The sequence below is a fragment of the Aspergillus homomorphus genome, assembly GCF_003184865.1.
Source record: "Aspergillus homomorphus CBS 101889 unplaced genomic scaffold BO97scaffold_7, whole genome shotgun sequence".
Lineage (NCBI taxonomy): Eukaryota > Fungi > Ascomycota > Eurotiomycetes > Eurotiales > Aspergillaceae > Aspergillus > Aspergillus homomorphus.
Window position 1 is genome coordinate 180,123 of NW_020291893.1, and position 22,615 is coordinate 202,737.

Sequence of the window (22,615 nt, forward strand, 5' to 3'; positions counted from 1 at the left end):
CATCGTCATCATCCCTTCGCTATCTTGACCTTCCATGTCGCTTTTCGGTACCTCTCCTGAGGACTCAGCGCCGGGTAACTCCGCGCAGAGGTCCAAGTCCTCCCTTTTCGCAGACGAACCGTCCTTCGGTGGGAATACAGGTCATGCGGGCTCCTCCCTCTTTGCCGACGACGATGGCTTGAACGCCGGTTCGCTTTGGGGCAACAGTGTGAACAAGCGGACAAAGCACCAGATTGTGAGGACCCTTCTTCCTCAAGATGAAGTTCCCGACAGCTATATCGATGCGTATGATCTGGTGCTCAGTGTGGGGGATCGCGTGGGCGGCGGTGTTGGTCTGACTTCGGTCCGCGAAATCCTGTCCAGCAGCGGACTCAGTGCCACGGATCAGGCGAAAATCCTGAATTTGGTGGTTTCGGGGGATATGGACAGCTCCACCGGGCTGGGACGTGGCGAGTTCAGCGTGCTTCTGGCCCTCGTGGGCCTAGCGCAGGAAGGGGAGGACCTGACGTTCGATGCGGTCGACGATCGACGCAAGAGTGAGTTGGCGCTGACCCTCCATGTCACCCCCGCGCCCGAGTTACGCGGCTAACAACAGGTGCGCCTCATGAATAGAGCTGCCGCAGCCCAGGTGTGCCTACTTCGACGCATTGCGCGCTAAACAAGAATCTGCTACATCGGCGCAGCCGTCGCAAGACCGTCCCACCACGCCTCCCGCCCCTGCCACCCCGCCGCCTGAGCCAAGCTCCGCGCATTCACGCCCGTCTGCTCGTGGCTCCATGGGTGGTTTTGAAGCCGATCCCTGGGGCAGTCCTCAGCTGCATCGAGGTCATGCCCATGCCCAAACCGAATCCGAGCACCCTGTCTTGAATGGCTACGGTAGCGTACGGTCAGGAACCAATGCATGGGCTAGTCGAGCGAGCGAGACCAGCGGCCCGCAGGATGCGCCAGACAGCACCCATCCAAATGGAGGGGCGGGTCTGGGTCCTTCCACTTCCGCCGGCTTTGGATGGGGAGAGAATCTCGGGAATACCTCGGACGGGAATGGACTGAGAGGGCCGGTCCGAGCTGGGCTTGGAGGCTTTGGTTCATCCGGGAGCGACCAGGGCGACCACAATAGTCGCCGTCGGTCCTTGGGCATGGGCCGAGTTACGGACACTCGCTTGGAGGAGGTGATCACAATCACTTTGCTTCCGGAAAAGGAAGGCATGTTTATGTTTCAGCATCGCAATTACGAAGTCAAGTCCGCTCGCCGGGGAAGCACCGTCGTCCGCCGGTACAGTGACTTCGTGTGGCTCTTGGACTGCCTCCACAAACGCTACCCCTTCCGCCAACTGCCACTGCTGCCACCCAAGAGAATTGCAGGTACGTCCAAGTTAGGGCTTGCTACAAGCTGTCCTCCAAGCTTACTCACCTGTTTCAAGTCAATGGCACTCACCTTTCAGCGGACTCGAATTCCTTCCTGGAAAAGCGTCGTAGGGGACTTGTACGATTTACGAATGCGCTCGTTCGGCATCCGGTCTTGAGCCAGGAACAATTGGTGGTCATGTTCTTGACGGTTCCGACGGTGGGTCTTGCCACTTCGAATCTCGACGCGGAGGATGATGATCTGACATTGAGACAGGAACTATCGGTTTGGCGGAAACAGGCGACCATCTCGGTGCAGGACGAATTCGCAGGCCGAGCCCTTCCCCCGGATCTCGAGGATTCACTCCCCTCCAACCTTACGGATCTGTTCGACACGGTCCGCAGTGGCGTCAAACGGTCGGCGGAGGTATACATCAACCTGTGCACGCTGTTGGAGCGATTAGCCAAGCGTAACGAGGGGCTTGCTGCCGATCACCTGCGATTCTCTCTAGCGCTACAGTCGCTGACTGAGGTAACACGCGACACCTACGCCGTGGATACGAACGATGTGCCGTTGCTCAACGAAGGGATCAAGGCCACGGCGCGACATCTGTCGGCCAGTCAGAGTCTGCTGGAGGATGAGGCTCGGGCGTGGGAGGATGGGATGTTGGAAGACCTCAAGCGCCAACGTGACTGTCTGGTCAGTGTCCGGGAGATGTTCGATCGGCGGGACCGATACGCCCGCAACAACATCCCTCAGTTGGAGCGCCGCATTGAGAATAACGAGCGAAAGCTGCAGGAGCTGCGGGCCCGGCCTCAAGGCGCAGTCAAACCAGGCGAGATCGAGAAAGTGGAGGAGGCGATTTTCAAGGTATGTCGAATGTACAGTTTGGTCCAGACTGAGATGGCTAACCCGGGGGTTGCGTTGCCGCTTGTAGGACAAGGAATTGATTGTGCAACAACATGCACGTGGGGTATTTATCAAAGAGTGCATTCGGGACGAGCTCGTGTTTTTCCAGCAGAGTCAATATCATATCAGCCGACTGCATCAGGACTGGAGTCAGGAGCGGGTCAAGTACTCGGAGCTGCAGGCGGACAACTGGCGGTCACTCAGTGATCAAGTGGAGGGCATGCCGTTAGGGGAATGATGCGCGTGTCCATTCCCGGCCTTGAACGTTACTTCTTTTTTTCTTTCTCTGTGTGTCTCACCGTGTGTTCTGTGTACTGTACTTCATTTGAGACTTTTTCCTTTTTTTTCTCTACTCGCGCTATCCCGTCGAAGTGATTTCTTTCCTGTTGCTCGTTTTCCTGCCGCGATTCTAGCCCTGTACGTATCCCTGTTTCGCAGACGAAGCTGCCGTCTGCAAAGTGATATTTTAGGTTTGTCAGTGGACATCGAACGGTTGCCTGTTGAAGATGGTGGTCTGGTGGTAGTCGAGTGCAGGGATCCGTGGTTGAACACATGGTTGGGTTGCTTGCTTGGTTGGGAGTGACCTGCAGGAGACATTGCATCTGGGTCCGGCCAAATCAGGCGTACCGCGCCTGTTTGTGATGTGAAGGCTGAAGTAGTTGCTCGAGAGATTCTGCTCGTCGGCGGCACCTGGCCCGATCTTTTGAGACTGGGAATTGCCGAGCTGAAGCTGGATCACTTGTTATCCCTGAGACGCGGAGTTGTTTGGTTCCCCGTGCACTGGAGAATCAAGATATATATATTGTACGGTGGTTGTATTGTGGTGGACGGCAATAGTCTTGGTAGTTTGGGTGATGGATTACTGGTGATAGTCCCGGCAAGGCCGTGAGTAAGAATAGGAATGTTTGCCGTCCGTCATGCTGCCCTCTGGAGCAAAGCATGCATCCCCTCCAGGCTGGTCCGTCTCTCAGTGTGTTTCTACTCCTGTACATCGGATACAGTACAGTGTATCCTGAATGGTCGGGAAGTCGGGAAGAAGGAATGGCCGACAGTCGGGCATTGGTTGGTTGGTTGGTTCGAGTCGTGTAGTGGAAAGTCACTAATTTGGATTGGGATTAGCTCATATCTGCTCCACACCCTCTGACCGCCAATGACGCGGCGGCAGAAAGCGAGAGTTTGCAGCCTTGCGAAGCTGGGCAACGATGAGTGTCCATGATTTCTTCTTCTTCTTCTTCTTCTTCTTCTTCTTCTTGTTCTTCCCGAATCTTTCTCAGCTTCACTTCGTCCTTAGTCCTCTTCTAGCTGGTGGCTGTGGCGGTTAGTTTGGATCTTAGCCTGGACTTAGTTCGGACTTAGTTCAAGGAACTGCACGCCCCCTCTGTCGTCATGGGCATGATTGGCACCATGTGGTGACTGAGACCGTCTCAGCTGTCATCCCGCACCATCACCTCGTCCACGGAGATGATCCGGAGCAGCACAATCTGATCGGTCTTATATTGAGGAAGTACGAGTACTACGAGTAAGTACGTGGGTAAAGTAGGGATAGTGGATCCCTTGTTGGCGGGACACGAACTGAAATGTGATCGGTAGTCGGACCGCAGCCCTATTGGTGTGGAAGAGAGAAACCCGTGTACTTAATAGTAGGTAGGTAGCAAATAGTTTGGGGATAGTCACAATACTAGTAGTACTACTACTGTACTTATCTACAGTATCTCTCCAATTGGAATTACCGGGAATCACAAGGATGGTACTTCTGACAGGCTGGAAGGGAGTACTAAGAGTAGTATGACGACTGCGATATACTAAGTATAACTAGTATAATTATCTATAGCAACCCTCCTCCTCCAACTATCTCTTCTAGTTATTGATCATCGTCATTATTCAATCCACTCCCTCACCCACCAGTGGAGTCCCGCCAGCTGCCAAGCCTCGCCTTCGTTCGTTCCGCGACGAAACAGAAACCCAAACTTTCCCAAACCACTGCCACTGTCGGCCTTCTTTTCCTGCCTTTTGCTTGCCAACTGCGTAATCAGTCTTGGTTCAAGTCTTGGTTCGGTCTTGGAAGGGCAGCAAATCTCCGATCTCTCTGCCCACGCCCAGCTCGTGCCCAGACTTGGCTTGTTCTCATTCCTCATTCCTCACTCTTTCTCGGCTTGGGTCGGGTGCCGCTATTCCCTCTCCCTCTCTCTCGTCTTGTACTGTACCTCTCCTTCCCAAAACCTTCTCTCGCCTCCTCTTTTCTTTTCCCCTTCTCTTGTTTCTCAAACCTCTCTGTCGGACCCTCTTTCTTCTCGTTCCTATCCCTAATCCGTGCTTCCCGTCTTCTTGGGAAGATCTTAGTTCCTAATCCTGCAATTCAAGTGAACTCCGACTTGGACTGTGCCGTTTGGCTTCCAGATCAGGTAAGCCCCCCCCGATCCGGTCTTTCAATCCTCGCCCTGCAATGCGCGATCTTCTCTCTTGTCGCCATGTTGAGAGGACTGAAGGCACTCGGACCAATGCTTTTCCCTCGTCGCAATTTTCCTTCTCAATTCCTCCCTCTTCTCTTGTTTTCGGAAACTAATCTCACCTTCTGCTCGTTCTCATAGGCATATCTCCCCTCCCTTCCACTCTTCCCCCCCCTTGCAGGTGACGACGCCCACGAGGCACTCGACTCACAGAAAGTCCCCGTCGCGGTCTTTTCTCCGCTTTCGCCTGTCATCATTTCGGGCCGTATACCATCTCTCTTCAAGGCATGCGGAAAACCGGCGTGCGTCCACCTTAAACGGCGGGTTTCCCTTGTGTGAGCGCATTCAGGTCCGATCGGCTGAGACCCCTCCGAGATCCTCAATCTGCAGCCTGGTTGACCGGCGCATCGACTCACGAGCGCCCAGGGAGGAGGAAATCTGGTTCAACCGCAATTTTAACCCGATCATTTGACCAATAACAACATCAACAATAACCATAATCGCGTCGGAGCAACGCTTGGTCTCGTGTGCTCCCCGCCGTCGCAGTCATGGCGTGGGAACATCTAGATGTCGATAAGCCCCATCTGGCATACATGATCCTCGGTGGGTTTACGAGTCTGTTCATGTTATGCTCGCTTTTCGTCAAGGAGAAGCTGTACATCGGCGAAGCCACCGTCGCCACCCTATGTGGTATTATCTTCGGGCCCCATGCGGCCAACCTCTTCAACCCCACGTCGTGGGGCAACGTCGACAAGATCACCCTGGAATGCTCGCGCATCGTCCTGGTCGTGCAGTGCTTTGCCGTCGGGGTCGAATTGCCCAAGGCCTATATGGAACGGCATTGGAAGTCCGTGTTTCTGTTGCTGGTGCCCGTCATGACGTGGGGATGGCTGGTGACCAGTCTGTTCATCTGGTGGATGGTGCCGCCCCTCTCGTGGCTCGAGAGCCTGATCTGTGCGTCTTGCGTCACCGCCACGGACCCCGTCTTAGCCTCCTCGGTCGTGGGTAAAGGTAAATTCGCCCGCCGAGTCCCCAAGCACTTGCGAGACTTGTTGTCCGCCGAGTCGGGCTGCAACGATGGCATGGCTTTTCCATTTATCTATCTAGGTTACTACATCTGGCGCTATCGCCCGCACGCGGGTGAAGTGTCACTCCACTGGTTCTGTGTGACCATCCTGTACGAGTGTATCTTCGGCGCGATCTTTGGGTTCGTCATTGGGTATCTCGCCCGGCACTCCATTAAGCTTGCCGAACGGAAGGGGCTTATTGATCGCGAAAGTTTCCTGGTCTTCTACTTCGTGCTGGCGGTTTTCTGCGCCGGCTCGGGCAGTTTACTGGGCATGGACGATCTGTTGATCGGGTTTTCCGCCGGCGTGGGCTTCAGTAACGACGGGTGGTTTACGGAGAAGACGGAGGAGTCCCATGTCTCCAACGTCATCGATCTTCTACTCAACTTGGCGTATTTCGTGTACTTCGGGTCGATCATTCCCTGGGAAGACTACAACAACCCATCCATCGGTCTGGTGCCATGGCGATTGGTCGTGATTGCGATCCTGGTCATCTTCTTCCGTCGCATTCCGATCATGTTAATTTTAAAACCGATCATTCCAGATGTCAAAACATGGCGTGAGGCCCTGTTCGCGGGCCATTTCGGGCCGATCGGCGTCGGTGCTATCTTCGCGTCGATTTTAGCACGGGCCGAACTGGAGGGACGAGGCACTAGTCCCCTAGGGGAGTCAGAGCTTCCAAAAGCCGGCGCTCACAATTACTACATCATTCAACTCATCTGGCCGATCACCACTTTCATGGTGATCTCCTCGATTTTGGTCCACGGCTCCTCTATTGCCGTCTTTACGCTGGGCAAACGGATTAACACTCTCACCATCACCTTGTCGTACACCACCGCCAATGAAGAGGGACCTTCCTGGATGAACCGCCTGCCGCGAGTGCAGTCTCTCGCGAAGGGATCCATGTCCTTCCGCAAGCAGGACGAGGAAGAAGACTCTTCCAACGAGCCCGAATATCCTCCGGGCACGCTGCCTCCTATCGGAGTTCCGGGCAACTTTTTGCGTCGCCAGAAGGAAGACGAGACTGATCCGGCACGTGCCCGATCGGCCAGTCGGTCCCGTAGACGACGCCGCAGACGCACGGGCGGAGCGGGTGGTCCCATCAGTCAGTCGGCTATTGCGCCCCAACGGACAGCAGAGACCGAAGGATCAGACAAACAACGCGAGGAAGAGGAAGAGGAAGAGCGGGATAAGATCGAACGGGGATCCTCTCCTCCGACCAGGGAGCGCGATCGATTCGGCCAGGAGCCAATCATGGAAGTGTATCTGGAGGGTCACAACATGATCATGGAAGATGAAGAAGGCAACGTGCTCAAGGTGGAAGACGTCAGCCACATGTCCCCCGAAGAGCAGAAACAGCATATCGAGGAACAGCGGCAAAGGTTGCAACAGCAATCGGGCGAATTCGCCCCGTCGCGCTCTCACCCCCACGAGAAGACCGAAGGCGAGGAAGTTGTGAAGACCCTGGAAGAAAAGGCCGAACGGTCCGTCGACCGGACCCGGAAGATGATGGGGAACTGGATGAAGTTCGGCAAGGGTCGCGTTAAAGTGCCAGTGCACACCGAGGAGGAGAAGGCTGCAGCCAAGCGCAAGGCCGAGAAGGAGACCCATAAGCCCAAGGGCAAGGGTCGCTCCGCTCACGCTTACCAATTCGGAAACACGATCATTGTCGAAGATGAAGACGGAGAGGTCATCAAGAAGTATTCGATCCCTGCGAAGGACAAGCCGGACGGTGGTAATGCTCCGGTTCGACGCGGGCTGACCCGCATGGGTACCTGGTTCGGTATGGAGGAGGAGGGTGAAACCTCGCAAGCGGCCCGGAAGGCAGCTAAGGACGAATGGATGGCTGATGACGGTCTTCGTTTCACCCTGGCCGACGATGGTGATGTCGGAAAGAGAGGAATTGAGCACAAGGGTCGCCGCATGACCAAGCATGAATTCGCCCAACAAATCCGTAATTTGGGTCCGAAAGCCCGTCGCGATGTGGTGGAGGAAACCGATGCGCCGGAGCGGGTCAAAAGTGTTGCTCGACAAGATGCTGAGAAGGCAGAAGAGCAAGAGCGCCGCAAGTCGGATCCTGGTGTCGCCCCCTCAGTGCCCGTGTTCAGTGACTCTGAATCCGAGACCGACCTCAGCGATGAGGAGTCGGGCCATGGAGTCCCCGGCGACAATGTTGCCGCTTCTCTGGCCCGGTTCAGCCGTGGTACCGCTGCCGACGAGCGACGCACCCGCCATCTCAGCCCCAAGCAATCGCCTCCAAAGACACAAACTCGATCGCGAAGAGACTCGGAGGATGATGGAACCGAGCGTGTGCCGCCATCTCAACTTCGGGAAGCGGCTGGTCTAGCCCGCCCGCCTCAGCAAGCTGATGACGATACCGGCGAGACGCCCGCGGAACGACGTCGTCGATTGGCTGCTCTGGGTGAAATCAACAACTCGGATGAATCGGACGATTCTGATACGCCGGTAGACGAATCTGACAGCGAAAACAACGGTGCCAGTCAAAGCAGGGTTCAGTTTGCCGATGGCACGAAGACCGACAGTCGACAGCAGTCCTTTAACAACGGTAGCTCTAGCGAAGCACCAGAGACCGGCTCAACGTACTCGCGACACAGTCGCAGCCAGAGTCGTCGCAGTATTTCATGGGGTGGTGAGAAGGGACGTGAGACATGACAGACCTGAAAGAGAGGGGAACGACGAGGAGCGGTGCATAGAAGGGAGAAAAAGGGAGAAGGCGGTGAACGAAGTCCAGAATCAGCGTTGCTGCTGTGGAAAAAGGGCAGGAGGTTTTGATAGCGGCCTGGCTTGATCACTTGCATTGAGCGAGCATTGGGTTTGCATGCATGCTTTCCTTTTCCTTTCTTCTGTATAGAGCAAGATTTCACTTTTCACTTTTTTGTGTAACTACTTCACCCGGTTGATCCGGTCTACTCAGGACAGGATTCAGCCTGTATCACAAATGGTTGAGTTGATGTTTTGGGTATGGGGTACATAGATAATTGCATAATGCCATTGTTCTTTAAGATTTTGGGTCTAGTGTCGCTTTATATCTCTTAGCTATCTATATTTTATTGACCTGGAGACATCTGGTGGGTTTAGTTGCAGGGGAAGCGAGGGGACAGATGGTATGTTGTCAATCTGTTACCAGATGCAAGCTTGGCCGCCCTCAAGAGCAACCCATTCATTCAGCCCCTTCATGCATTCAATACAGTCAGTCAGTCAGTCAGTCAAGACTGCACTGATTTAGTCACGGGCTTAACGATGGTTTGGGGTGAACGAATCGGCTGTCCAACAATGAATATTGGCTCTTCTTGGTCATTGAATGCGGAACTCCTACATTCAAGACGTCTACTAATACGGCTTGGTCTTCTTCCTCTCCTCTTTCCTCATCCTCATCCACTCCTCTCTTCTTCCTTCTTCTCCCTCTCCCACTTCCATTTCCACATCGATAACTACATCTCCTATCCTACACTTTCATCATATTCCTCTACAATATTTTGCCTTCCTCCTCCTCATCATATCACCACCATATCAACATTTACATTCCTTATCCGACGCCTTCAGTGTCTTTCTTTCCAGTCTTTTTCCATCTTTCCCACCAAAATCACCACCACCACCGCCATCGCTGCTGGCCTGTCTCTATATCCATACCGAATCCAAAAGATTTGTCTACACCGTAACCGAACCCACCGATCCGGTACGTGATAGCCAGAAAGCCACCCACCAACCACTTCAGTCTCTTCACTGTTCATCTTCAACATCAAGGATAAGTCCAGATGAAATGACTACCTAGTCATGCATCCGTCTCACAGCATTGAGGTAAGTCTTTCAGCTGGCGACAGCCAGACTTTTTATCCCGCAACGGCATCCTGATCACCTTTCAGACGCCAGCTTCTCTTCGCAAGCTCTTTCGCATACACATCCTCTGTATGATGACCCCAGTTGTGTGTGCCAAGCTGCTTCCGCATTACGAAGACCATGAAGAGCTCTGGTACGCTCTGTCCACTGGCTGGGTTGAGGCATCCACTCTTGACATCTCCAAGCGGACAATGCCCGGATGATTATGTCCCAGAGTGTCAGGCTATCGCGTCATGAAACAATGCTAAGTCGCTTCCCCACGGCAAGTCCACGAGTTCTTCATCTCTTGAAGGGAGATGGCTGATCTGCTCTCTCTGAGACTTATGGCTCAAATGCTATTCGAAAAATTATCTTTCTTCAGAGTGAGGCTTTACCCAATCGGTTGGTGGTACTTTCCATGTCAATCGCCAATCTGCCTCCCTCGGCATTCAAATGCCAGCAAGGACGAGCAGATGCGTCCCTATGGTTCTGTTACATCAGTGCTCCCCTTTGCAGCCTACTGGTAACTAGACCTCCCCTGCCTCCCGCAAGCCACTTTATAAACCGCACTGAGGTGGTACCCATTATGCTGCCCAGCCTCCCCCCCTAGACAGAAAAGCAGCCCCTGGCTGGTTCGAGCAGGTGTGGATTCGGGCACCCATACTGCGCTCTGTCGCGTACGTTGGGTGGAGTAAATACTTGACCAGAGGACACATGCAGTGTGCTATTGGCTAAGCATAGCATGTCTTACGATGAGCTAATTCGCCGAGAAAGAGAAGAGGTTCTCAGCTGGAACTTGGAACGTTAGACTATACAGTGGCTACTGTTTATTTCCCTTCTGGGTTTGGAAGATGATCAAGTCTGTGAAAATTCTCGGGGCCCAACATGTATCTTGAAGTTTATGAGTCCCTGGTGGCACACGTGGTCCTTTGGTGCGCGGACCTGCCCTGCCACATGCAGGCACTTCCAGGACCTCCAAGTGCGACTGGCCCCGGTTAGCGCTGGGTTGCAAAGCTAGTTTTATTTCAGCTAGAAGAGCAGGTAAATTTTGGGCGCAAGCTCAGTTCGTTCAACTGCCTGCAGATAGTTGGATCGAAACATCACGCTCGGCATGCTTGGAAGGCAACAACAGGGAATGGAATCTCTTCTTCCCAAAATCCGTCCGCGCGGTCACCTCCCGAAAAGTGCCTCCGGCAACTGAAGCTGGAGTCCACACCCGAATCAACAGTCGAATACTGCATCCTGTATACCGAGTCCTCGCCAACTGAGGATTGAAACTACGGTCCGACGATTGCGCAACAGGGCAGATAGCTTTGAGCCTGACTGCACGGCCCAGTACATATCTCAGTCGAGGATGGCATATTGGGAAGGAGGTACCATAAAACCATGTGTAAGCCCTGTGAACATGTCAGGACCGGGCCTGATTTCAAGGTTCTCATGGCGTTATACCTCATGAGAGGACCTCAACCAGCGTCTGCGATGAACAGCTCCGGGAGCTGTTTTGGCAACATGTCAACTCGCAGGCAGAGGTCAAACTATGGCAGACTGTGTCTGTGCTTTGTGATATCAGCTGTCTTGCAGATCCTGTGACTGAGGCATGGAGTCTGAGAATCTGGCACGCAATGAAAACGCTGAGAGATAGATGTACAGCCCGGGAGCGAACTCCAATACTCCGCCGTCCACGGACCTCGTTGCGGAATCTCTACGTGAACACACGATAATTTGAGTTGGCACTTTCCCTGTCAGAGGCGTTATAAGCAACGCTTGGGGAAAGATTGGATGTGCTCGTTTACCACCTCGACAAGGCTCTATTGGTGAAGCAGACTACAGGAAGCCTGCTGCTTCAAGGAACCGATCTGCGAGTCAGGAAGAAGGAACACCACCTCCTCCTAGAAAGAAGGTCTTGACGCTGAAGATCCATGTATATGGGGGCTGGTATGGCTACCTCGCGAAGACTCAGGTGTGTGGCTCGGTCTGTGTGTCCTCTGTAGTTTTATCCTTTTGACACAGATGTCCAAAGGACATTTCACGTCTTATATAATTTGATTACAAAGCCGGCAGCCCTGTTGTAAGAGAACTGCAATATAAGCTGCCATGGTCTGTTTAGCAGGGAATACAAAACCCTATACCTGGTTCCTAATACCGCCCTTCCTCTGCATCGTCGCGATCTCGATAGCAATGGAAGGAGACTAACAATGATACTTGGTCTGTCTTAGGCGGCGGACTATACACTCATTGCTGCGGATTTTACATCGATTCCACAAATTCATTGTCGACCTCCATCCTATGGAGCACGCTGCTGACCTGAGCCCAGGGACATATGCGTTCCACGGGAGCTTACATTTAACGCGCAATACGCAGTACACCACGCCGCCAACGCTGCTGCAGGCCTTCGCGCAAGTCTTCGTGAGGGAAGAGACGAAGAGTCCATGCCTGCTATCTATCTGCAAGAGTGCTATTATCACCATTTAACGATGTTGCTATTTTGAGTTCAGTTTGACCGCGAGACTGAAATGTCCATGAAATTGTCATTATCGATGACAACAACAAATCTTCGAGACAAGTATGACGAACAGCACGAACTGCTGCTTCATAGGCATGACTTTTCCTCAAGCCTGGAGTGTCCACATAGATAGGCATACGTATCGTCTGCATATCGAGCCACTTGTTACATCATGATAACTGGACGCAGAGTGAAGAACATGCTCGGTGTCGCTATAGCCTCTTTCTCATATGGAAAAAAGCATGAGCTCTATCCGAATGCTCAAGTGACCTCAGGCTCAAGCACGGCATTGCTTAAATTGACAGACCACATGAGGTCTATCTGTGCACGATCTCGACCCGAAATGCGTGCGTACTCAGCCACATCGAGTCCTTGACTGATCTTATAGCACGGGCAAATATCTCAAAACTATTCATCCCAGAAAACATTACCTTGCTGCAAATCAGATCTTTGGGCTTGGTAGAGGTTGACGCTGCCTTCCACGTGCGTTTGACTAGCCTGCAGGATTTTCTTACCAGAAAACAGTTACACACAAGACCTGGGATGCGGTTCAGTATTCTGCTTCCGATCTCAAGAAGAGGAAAACCAAGGTCGCGTTCTTCAGCACCACCCCTCAAGGTGTTGGTGTAGCCCTCATGAGACATGCACTTGCAAGATTCTCCTATTCCTTGGGTACCGATATCGCAGCACGCTGGCCGTCGGCCTCGCCCAACGGCGTGTATCTATACTACCGGCCGTGCAACGAGGGGCTGTACCAGATTCATTCATGTCAAGGTCGGAGAACTCGTGCCTGAATACACTCCGATAGGGCCTAATGCTGGCGTCATACAATCCTCTACGTCTCCACAGGTGAAATCCAGCTTAGTTACGGAATATCATGCCGTTGTTCTCGGTCAAAGACCCATAACCCAGAGACCCACCCGCTTCCCAGCTGGCACTTCCTGCAGATACAGTTCTTTTCTTGCATCAGATCGCGCAACTACCTGGTGCGGTCGAGTCAGCCCACAAAGACAACACCTAATCTGACGGTAACGGCCGTGTCAGGCCTTGGCTGCAAGCAGTTGATGAAGCGCCGAAACCCCTCGAACATGGACCGAGATACCCAGTGAGTTTCATGACTGTACTTGTTATTGGCAGTGCCACTTAACATGGAAAATATCATACACCACAGTGCATCGACAAGGTAACCCACAAACTATGTAAGTATCTTGCTTAAAAGGAAGTCGTTTCGTGCGCTACGAGCGCCGCCGCTGTCGCGTCCCCACGTCTCACTGTCTCGCGCTGCCTCCGCCCCGGCCACAGACACTACCACCGCTTCTTCTGTCGCATAACTGCCGATATTTTGGGCCGGATCCATGTCACACAGTCCATTTGTAAACCGCCCAGACGCGGCGACGAGAACGAGGACTACCAGGAGATTATCTATGCGGCGGCGGACGGCTTGAAGCGGCAGTCCGTCCCCCCCGCGCGAACACCCTTCTTGGCATTGCTGATTTGGGTAGTCCGCCGCCGCCCGCGAAGCCCTGGCCGCTGCCGCTGATGCTCTGTCCCCGGTGGGGTTCGCCCCTCAGCGAGCCCGATTCTCCCGCTGCCCCCGCCCCCGCGTTGCTTGCGGTAGGTCTTTCCTCTGCCAGGTGGTCTCATTCCTAGGTTCGCTACTGACTTGAGTGTAACAGCTGCCTGCCCCTGCTGCCGCCACCGCCCATCCTTCCTACCGGCGCCCCCGGTGCCATCTGGCCCCCCCTTCCCGCGACGCCTCATATCTCCGGTCCGGGGCTATCCAGTACACGTTGCGGACGACGAATGTGTGGGCGACCCCCACAACTCGCGGTCCCCTGGTAGCTGGACCTTCCCCGCCCGCGGGCACAAACGCGCGAAGAAAACGAAAACGTTGAACCTAATGAAGAAGATGAAGATGAGCAGGGTACAATGAATGAAGAGAGTGAATGACCGCGGAGACATACTATCTTCATAACATTGTTGCGTCACATCAGTACGTCTCGCGGGAGAGGATATTCGCATAGTTACATGCCCAGGGTGAACAGTCCGGAGATCCAGGGCGCGAAAACAGGAATCGTGCTCGTGCAATGAATGTGCACGCAAAATTGAGAGGACTACTTCGATGAAAGAAGCTCCATGTTATTCCGGGTAAGGAAAGCCGAACAGTGCGCTGATGGCCCAAACTCTGGCCCGTTGATATTTTCTAGGGAGTGACAAGTTCGTTTGCTTTGTGCAGCTTGTTGTCGTCGAATTCATGTTGTGCGAATGAATGGGCGGTGCTGTGCTCGTTCTCGAAGGTAAAAAATGACTGTTGGAAGTATAAGGTCCTTCTTATGAGAAGGCGTGACTGAGAAACCGCATCAATCAACAACCCACCCCGTTGTTCTTTGGCCAACTGTGAGCTCAACAACGAAACCAGTGAGAATTTATGGATCGAACACCTAGAAAGATATGCATCGTCATCTTCATGCGAGAATAATGCGCCGAGCAGTCAGCTGCTTAAATGGCACTGTAGGTCGCAATAGCGAGTCCATTCTGGATCAAAAACAAGTCTGCAGACCAGCTATGCGTCCAGCGAGCGATCAATAAAACTTCCATGAGGCGACGACTGCTAAATGTCTCTGAGTCTATGAGAGCATAAAACGATGTCTCCAAGCCTCATCTACATGGCCTAAAAGCTCAAGTTGACCATTTACGGATACTCGGTAGTACTTCGGCCTTCGTGAGCTTCTTATGGCTCTTCGTCAAAAGGCTACTCGTAAAAACGACTCTAACGATCCTCATATCTCACAATCTCCCAGAAAGGCATAGTGAATAGTAAGCTAAGGGTCGTTGTTGTGCAATGACGAGAAGACCAGAGTACGAGAATAACCCCTCAACGTACGGCAAGCGATTGAACAAGCCAGGTGGCAGAGCCCATCATATCGTACCATTTGCTAGCCACAAATTCTGACTGCAGCGGACAAACGATCCTAACCCTTACGGCACTACGCAAAGTTGGATCAACCTGAGGTCTGCTCCCTGCTCTGCATGCCCTCCTGCATCGGTCAGAAAAGCACATGCTACCAACAATACAGTCAACCACGCATGTGCCGACAACCTTCGAAAGATGATCCTGTGTGGAGGACTATCGTCGTGGCACTCCCACCTTTGCAGGTTATCCATCAACAGAAGTATGGCTAAAGAGGTCTGGAGCTATCTGACTATTGAGATCCCATCCGACAGCGAGCATGGGTTGCTGTACGGTGTATATCCTACCTTCTCGGATATAACTTCTCCTAGACATCTGCAACTGTCTGCTGATGGTTGATTCTTGTATTAAGCACTGGCAACCAATGGTTCACGAGACTACGTCAATGTGTCGAGACAGGGCGGATGCCAATCCGGAGAAGCTTTTATGCACGCTCCTCGGGGTCTTCAGCCGGTAAGCTTTCCATGACCGACGTATACTATTCTATCTGTTTTCCACTAAAGTCCTCAGACTAGGCTTCTCCGAATCGGCATTTTAATGACTACAAAAAGAAATTCATGGCCTGTACTGCCCGCTTTACACCAGCCTTGAACCCCATCCTGTCCATGAAGTCCCAGGATAGCAGGCAACCATGCGTGCTCTATCTACGAGTTGGCCAAGGTAGGTCAAATTGACGATCATTTCCCATCTCAGAGAAACTGGCCTCATCCTCCTCCAAGCCCTTTTCTCCTGGTTTACTTTTGACTTATGGCGGCTGCTTCCATTCAGCCTGAGGGCAATTCAAAAGCTCTCTCCCAGCACCTTTCTATGTTGGTGGTATTCTGTAGCTACTGCCCTATTTTTTTTTACTTCTGCATACTATCTGTGCACGGAAAATGCTACTGACATACTTCGAGACCGCAGCTGAGTGGACAGCAGCTCGTTGCGTTTCTGGCCGGATCCCTGTTCAGGATCGGTCACTACAGAGCAATACCTGTTAATTCATATCCTCCGCCCCAACCTTGTCCTATCTTACTTGATATTTTGCGGTTTGACGTTATGCTCATGTTGGGAACATGACTGCCATCCTTTGGAGAACAGGACGCACTCACAGAATATCTAAGGTACATCTAAGGTACATCTAAGGTACATGATAAGGGAAGGACGCCCTAGAGCCACGCCCGTCCACAGATCCCGAAGCCTGGGCAGATACTGCCGACGGCCCAATAGACCTCCATACACGATTCCGTCTTACAACCTTCGCATCAATATAAGTTTCAGTTGTGGCAGATGGCTCGGCACCTAATTACCACATCCTACACCACCTCCAGTGGGCTCCCCGTCCGCATATCCTCGTCTTTGACTCCGTTCCAAGGCCAAATAAGCAGCACAGATTGCAACTGCAATCTCTCTCATCATCCTATTCATTGTCTCGTTCTTCTCCTCTCGTCTCTCGTGGTCAATCTCACTCGATATCGCTCGTCGATAAGGAGCGTGTTACAGTAAGAATGCTCTTCAGTATCTTGTGTTTGTCGGCTCAGACTCTGTGACAGGTTACCAGTCCCATCGGTAAACCTTTTAGCCATGAGACAGGTAATGCATTAGTCTGCCAATCAAAATTGATTGCAGTACTCGCACAGCAGTCACAGAAGAGGAGAGGATGTACCGATGGTGCTTACTCTACCACCGTCCGATCGATTTATCTACTGACTTTCACAGTCATATTTCGAGCATAGTGTCATAGATGGTTTTGAAAAGGCTTGGCTTCACCTAGAGGCAATTTCTTGTTTCAGTGCTCTAGGCATGGCGCAGTAGCTCGCAGAAGTCTGTCAGTGTCGGAGTTTGAGCGCTGAGACCAGAGCAGGGAGAGAACACGACCTCTGCCCTTGTCTGGTTAATGGACTGTGTCATGATGAAAAAAAACATTAAAGGCCATATCCAACATCACTTTCTCCTCACCCCGATTGCAATACCGGGCTGTGCCGGCTATTATGAGCAGTAAAATGCTACTGCTCCTGCTATTACCACTAATGACCAGTACCTTATGGACGGCCTCACACAGACTGTCAACAATGGCTATCTGCAATGCTTACCCCTGTCTGATTTAAAGCGATGCAGAGGGCGAGAAGGAGGTGAAGCGAAAGACGAATATGTTGCGCTGAGAGAAAAGCAATGGTGAAGTTTTGCTGGGAGACACGCTACCTTCTAGAGGACTCGCTCGCACATATTATATGACATTGATGATTTTGAGAATTGCGCTTACCCTAAAGTGGCCGCACGTGAAGTCCGGATACAAGACGGCAACTTTCCGCTAGAACCGACGGAGATGGAAGAAAAAGGTTGCAGGAAGTATCTCGCGAACGTTATCGCACGCCTTTCGCCCGGTACTTCATCCGTTGGAAAGGTTACGGACCAGAAGTGGCCCTCTACAGCGGTGAGGGCAGGATATGCCTCATTCGGATTGTCTCAGTTACTAGAGTATATGGGTAAGTATGCCATACACATGCACCTAGACTCTGTACCTAACGCCGCTTAGGAGCAACACAGTTGGTCCGCGTCGGCACAAATGAAAACAAGCTCGATATTCCTTTGCCGCAAGCAGTGCGCGATTCAACGGCAATGTCGCCAGCACGACGGCTGCGGCGGCGACTAAAGCCCTGACGACTAACAACGAAGTGCTCAGGTATGAACCTAGTGCATTCTAGGAGAAGGGACGCCGAAGCTTACGACACCGAATGTCCAAGAAACTAAAAAAGTATAGAGCCTGACGGCATGATCTAGTTCGATGCGAAAAGGTATCATCGAACGGATCCACTTCGTCGCAAAATCTTACGAAGGATTGCCTGTGTCGAAAGCGAATTCGTCATCCCAACGGCTGTGACTCTGGGGATCGTGGGAGTACTGTCCCCTGTAACAACCATCTGGTGGAAATCGGAGTTGAGCTTAGATCACGTCATTCTTGTCCTTATAACATCTCCACAAAATGGTTTTGATAGGTCTTATTTTCGATTCGCCAGAGAAATGCCACGATGAGCCAGTTGGCGGACCGAAGAAATTGTGGCTCTCCAAAAGGGCTTGCTGATTCTCATACGGTTACAGGTCTTCTCAGAGCATTGTCCAGGTTGCAAGGCATAAGAAAATTCAGCCTTTTGATGAACGGCGCAGAGAGTAATGAACACACAGCGGTACGATAAGAGAAAAGAAAGAATAATCCTGAAAATCTTTGATGGCTGCAACTCATCAAGTGAATGTTGACCATCGAACTATGAACCGAGAACTATCGGCTCTTTCTTGTAAAATCCTCAAGAGTTGTGCAGCCTCTGGCAGATTTTCACAGACACATACCGGCTTAATACGTTCCTCGCAGATACCGGCAGTCGTGAACCGATCAAAGTCATCTGTTTACTTGGACATGACAAATCCCTTAATCTACAGCATCAAAAGCCAGTGAAGAGCTCTTTCAAGAGGAATATCTCTGCGACATCTGCGACCGGGATCACTTTGAGCCGATCTTCAGCCTGTCTCAAGTTGGATCTGAATCCAGCTTCGATGACCTGCAGCAGTTGAGTGGTCGGTAGCTCCAGGATTTCTCACGAGTGATGAAGAGCGGTAGGCCTTGGGGAAATGCCTTTTATGTTCCTCGGGCCTATCCCGAGCTGTTACTCAACACCATTAGGGCAGTATCGTTGTACCGGTAAATCAGGAAGCGAAAGCCCTTTGCATTCCGGGGCCTTCCAGTCATACTGAGAATTCAGCGTGTTCTGAAAAGACCATCCGTCTTGCCCGCAGGATGTATGACGCAAATCCAAGAGCTGCTGATTATATATTGTCCGACGATCGCATTTATAAGTTGGATCATATTCCTAGGGGAATAAGGCTTTCAATATGCATAATGAGCGATTTCCGTCACGAAACAACATTATAGCCCTTGATCAGCCAGGTTTTTGGATCACCATGAGAATGCCACGTCATTATCCGCTCTGCTTATCAGCTACATCTAGGAGAGGTCCGGTATCATTGCGTCCACCTCCCTCTCGCAATACAATGTTCTCTCCGGAGGTTATTTCCGATACTTCGATCAGAGCAATTCAAAATCACGGTACAGTACACGCCTCGTTCTCAAGATGATCTTGAAGTCTGACATTCAGAACAAGCCTCGACTAGGTTGCCTATATCTAGACCGGAGGGATGCAGGAGTATTGGGCTCACTTTGGCATCTCTATGAAGACCTGAAAGGAACAGTTTGTCAATGCTAGGTACGCTCACCGCGGTGAGCACGAGCTGGACCTTGCTGAACTCGTAAACGTCAAAGCGAATAACAGGTTCCACCCCAAGAACAACTGCGGTTATCGCGTCGAATGTTATTGTTACCGGGGACTCGAGTTATAAACTCCTGCGGAGACGTGTTGTGAACAGTAGGTCGCATCATGATGTCGTGCTAGTCAAGTGATTGGAGAGAAGGCGGCCTACTAGTTGAGCACCTCAGGGCACCATATACAAAAACCCAGTCTCGATTCAAAGCCAATCGTGAGACTGTATTACCTATTCTTTTAAAGAACTGAAGGCGGTTGATCTTCGATGGACCTCATAACGTGCTGTTTTCCTCGAGAGCGCCTCAATGCCAACTCCATCCCGCTGATGCAAATGCGGCTGCAAATTTCCAACTCAGTTCCAGCTATCTTGGTGGAGATGATATCTACAGACTCATGGTAACTGATGCAAAGACAGCAGAATTTTATGTGCCAACTTCTGGCGAAGTACGCCGACGAGATTAGATAACGGACCCCGACAGATACACCCTGCGACGTCAGCCATTGTTCAATCTGACTTAGGTGCTCTCCTCACTCCACTCCTACCTAATGAGCCGATTGACGCTCTAGCCTGCAGGGGGAACTAGGTAATCTGAAGACAAGAGAGACCTTGACTTGGATACTTAACTAGATCGCTTGCTACGTGAGGGGTAAAAAGTATATATAGGTTGATGGCAGTTTTAGCTCCGATGCGATCTAGGGAATCGAGGCGGGGGCCAACTTTCCTCCTACAGACCCATGGACAGATATTCTATCCGATCGTCAAAGGTGGCATACATCCACTTCGAGGGAAAAGTTCGATTGTTCTTGCTTGTGTTGCTTGGATTTTGGCAGATAGGCCGATTCGATATCGCATTGCAGGGTATCTGGCGTATTGCAGGGCCCAAGAGACCTGGGTTTGAGCACATGCGCCCCGCAGACGAAGCCTATGTCATTCCAAAGTATACTTGCGCTCTCGAATTTTATTTGTGGGCTTCGAGGTGATGGACAACGCGGGTGGAATCCAGAACATAGAAAGACCGAAGCCAAGTTTCCAGTCCAAGGAGATCTTGGTCGTTCATACGTCGCTCTAACTGACGGTAACTCGAGTCCATGAGTGGCGAAATCAGGGCGTTGGTGGAGTGCAAGAAAGTCACCCGAACGGGCATCAAAATCACTCTCTGTCTGGACCTCAAAATATGCTGCTGACTCAATAACCACATATTATTGATCTGATCCCATCTGAGTCTCGGTCTTTGGCAATATTGCTTTCTAGCGATTGTCGAGTCTTACTTCCATCCGTCCAGTTCGGGTTTGAGAACTGTGATTTGGCACAGTCAAACCTCGTCTGGCTATATGCACAGCGGAACCGGCTCGGAATGAGCTTTACGGGAGATGATGGCTGCAAACAGGGCCACGACTCTTGCTGTCACATATAGAAGTCCATCAGTGTCTGGGGTGTTGGAACCCATGGGATTGATCCAATTTGCAAGCCGGAGGTCCCCTCTAACCCTATTGTTCGGAGACTGGAGCCACAGCGGCTTTATCGGCTCGCTGTTTAATTTACCGATGTTAAAGAGAGACTGCTACATCATACTACATCATGCTACATCATGCTACATCAACTCCGTCTTATCTTTCGGCGAAGCTGCGGAGTAACTCTCCTTTAAGATATGCACTCGAGCGTACCTATGCAACGCTGACTTGACCGTTCTCCATGGAAGAATGGGACAACACGTTTGCCAGACATTGTCGGCGGTTTGTGTAGCTGAGATAACCGATCTTATGATGAGTTAATCCAGAGCTAACATGACAGCGTAAGGTTATAAGAAAGTTCCGGATGTGGCGGGGATGAGTTTGCCCGGATCCTCGTTGTTTGCTTGGGAGCTGAACGCCGTGCAATGCCTTGGGGCATCATCGGAGGAACGATATATTATATTATATCTTGTTCATGAACTCATGGGTTGCACCATACGACGCCCGTTGAGCAGAGCCATGTTGGCCATATATTCTGTTTTCGCCATGCTGCAGGTGTGATGTTAGCAAGTCTTCGAAAACCTAGGCTGCACTTACAGGCTGTTACTGGCTTCAACACCAGAGATAGTTGATGTTGGGTGTACCCCCCTGGCTCACTTACGGGCTATAAATATTCCATACATCATGAAGCCTCTTTTCTCTCTCTTTTCAACCACCAAGCTTTCTCTGACCGAGGATTGGAGGTATGTGATGAAAATCAAAGCAGATATCAGGGTCTTTGTTACGGACTCGGCAGGGCCTATCCGACCAAGAGTTGGCTTATAGCCCAAAGAGTTCCGGATATCGGATTTCAACTGGCCAAACAAGCATGTGGAGGAACAATTGGCCTTAAGTGCCTAGTTGTGTTTGAGAGACCCCCTGGGCTTATAATGACCATGTGGCCGGGGTACACTCGACATTCACTCTTAGGCTCGGCTGACAGATGCTAGAACACAACATTCATCTACATCAACACGTCTTTAGTTTAGTACAACATATCGGGGTTAGGACGGGATGGCAAGGATGGACAGGCTTGAGGCGTTTACCCGTGAAAGAATTCGAAAGGAGATACCCGGCGCCGACGAGAACAGTTAGAAGACGGTAAAGAGCCAGGTTGACAGGGCACTGACGACGGCCCAGGGTATAAAGGATGAGATTGGTCTTATTCCTATTGGTAAGCATTTCCACCTTTGCCTTCAGGATGAAATCAGTTCCAGATTACTGCCGGATTACATATTTGAGGGATACGTCAATAACAGCGGATCTTGTCTCGAGTACCTCTCATCCTATGCGAGGAAACGAAGGGGACGCCGCTTGTCTTCTTCTGCCCGTGAGAGGTGGAGGCGCGAGCAACACCACGGTGAACAGCAGCCAGATCTTCGAAGATCAATTCTACAGATACGACCTTACCAGCCAAGTAAGCGTGGAATCACCGACATTGCGACCTCACCCGAAAAAGTGTGCCAGGACCCCTAAGAGCCATCGACTTTATCAACCGCCGAGCAAAAGGCGGGTGACTCAATACAAGGTCCCGGTCAAGAGCCAGGTTAGGTTACGTGAGATTTTCCTGTTTGGTGCAGTGAGCATTAATTGAATAGAGGCTCTGCATCCGCAATCTCCAAAGGTCTGCCGTGTCCGACTTCGATATATCGTGAGATACCGCGGGAAATCAGTGCCCTTTACATCTTTATTGAGGAATATGTGGATCGTTCGAGGAGGTGTCCTATAGTACTGGATGATACTGGGATAATAA

The 22,615-nt window shown here is 51.6% G+C and overlaps 4 protein-coding genes across 4 annotated transcripts; all 4 read left to right on the forward strand.

Annotated features, from left to right (window-relative positions):
• Window positions 1-34: 34 nt before the first annotated feature.
• mvp1 (sorting nexin Mvp1) lies at window positions 35-2,492 on the forward strand (the record flags this gene model as incomplete). Its single annotated transcript, XM_025691556.1, has 5 exons — window positions 35-536; window positions 613-1,362; window positions 1,443-1,564; window positions 1,622-2,215; window positions 2,283-2,492. 5 exons carry the CDS (start codon window positions 35-37, stop codon window positions 2,490-2,492), a joined length of 2,178 nt encoding a protein of 725 aa, XP_025553953.1.
• Window positions 2,493-3,456: 964 nt separating this feature from the next.
• On the forward strand, window positions 3,457-4,115 carry BO97DRAFT_412104 (uncharacterized protein; the record flags this gene model as incomplete). Its single annotated transcript, XM_025696219.1, has 5 exons — window positions 3,457-3,571; window positions 3,611-3,773; window positions 3,845-3,894; window positions 3,964-4,001; window positions 4,086-4,115. The coding sequence occupies 5 exons, from the start codon at window positions 3,457-3,459 to the stop codon at window positions 4,113-4,115; spliced, it is 396 nt and encodes a 131-aa protein (XP_025553954.1).
• A 1,134-nt stretch (window positions 4,116-5,249) lies between these two features.
• Window positions 5,250-8,441, forward strand: BO97DRAFT_339469 (Na+/H+ antiporter Nha1; the record flags this gene model as incomplete). The annotated part of the gene is made up of 1 exon (XM_025691554.1): window positions 5,250-8,441. One exon carries the CDS (start codon window positions 5,250-5,252, stop codon window positions 8,439-8,441), a length of 3,192 nt encoding a protein of 1,063 aa, XP_025553955.1.
• A 3,450-nt stretch (window positions 8,442-11,891) lies between these two features.
• On the forward strand, window positions 11,892-14,003 carry BO97DRAFT_422155 (uncharacterized protein; the record flags this gene model as incomplete). Its single annotated transcript, XM_025696774.1, has 4 exons — window positions 11,892-12,011; window positions 13,328-13,560; window positions 13,611-13,722; window positions 13,785-14,003. The coding sequence occupies 4 exons, from the start codon at window positions 11,892-11,894 to the stop codon at window positions 14,001-14,003; spliced, it is 684 nt and encodes a 227-aa protein (XP_025553956.1).
• Between the last annotated feature and the right edge of the window lie 8,612 nt (window positions 14,004-22,615).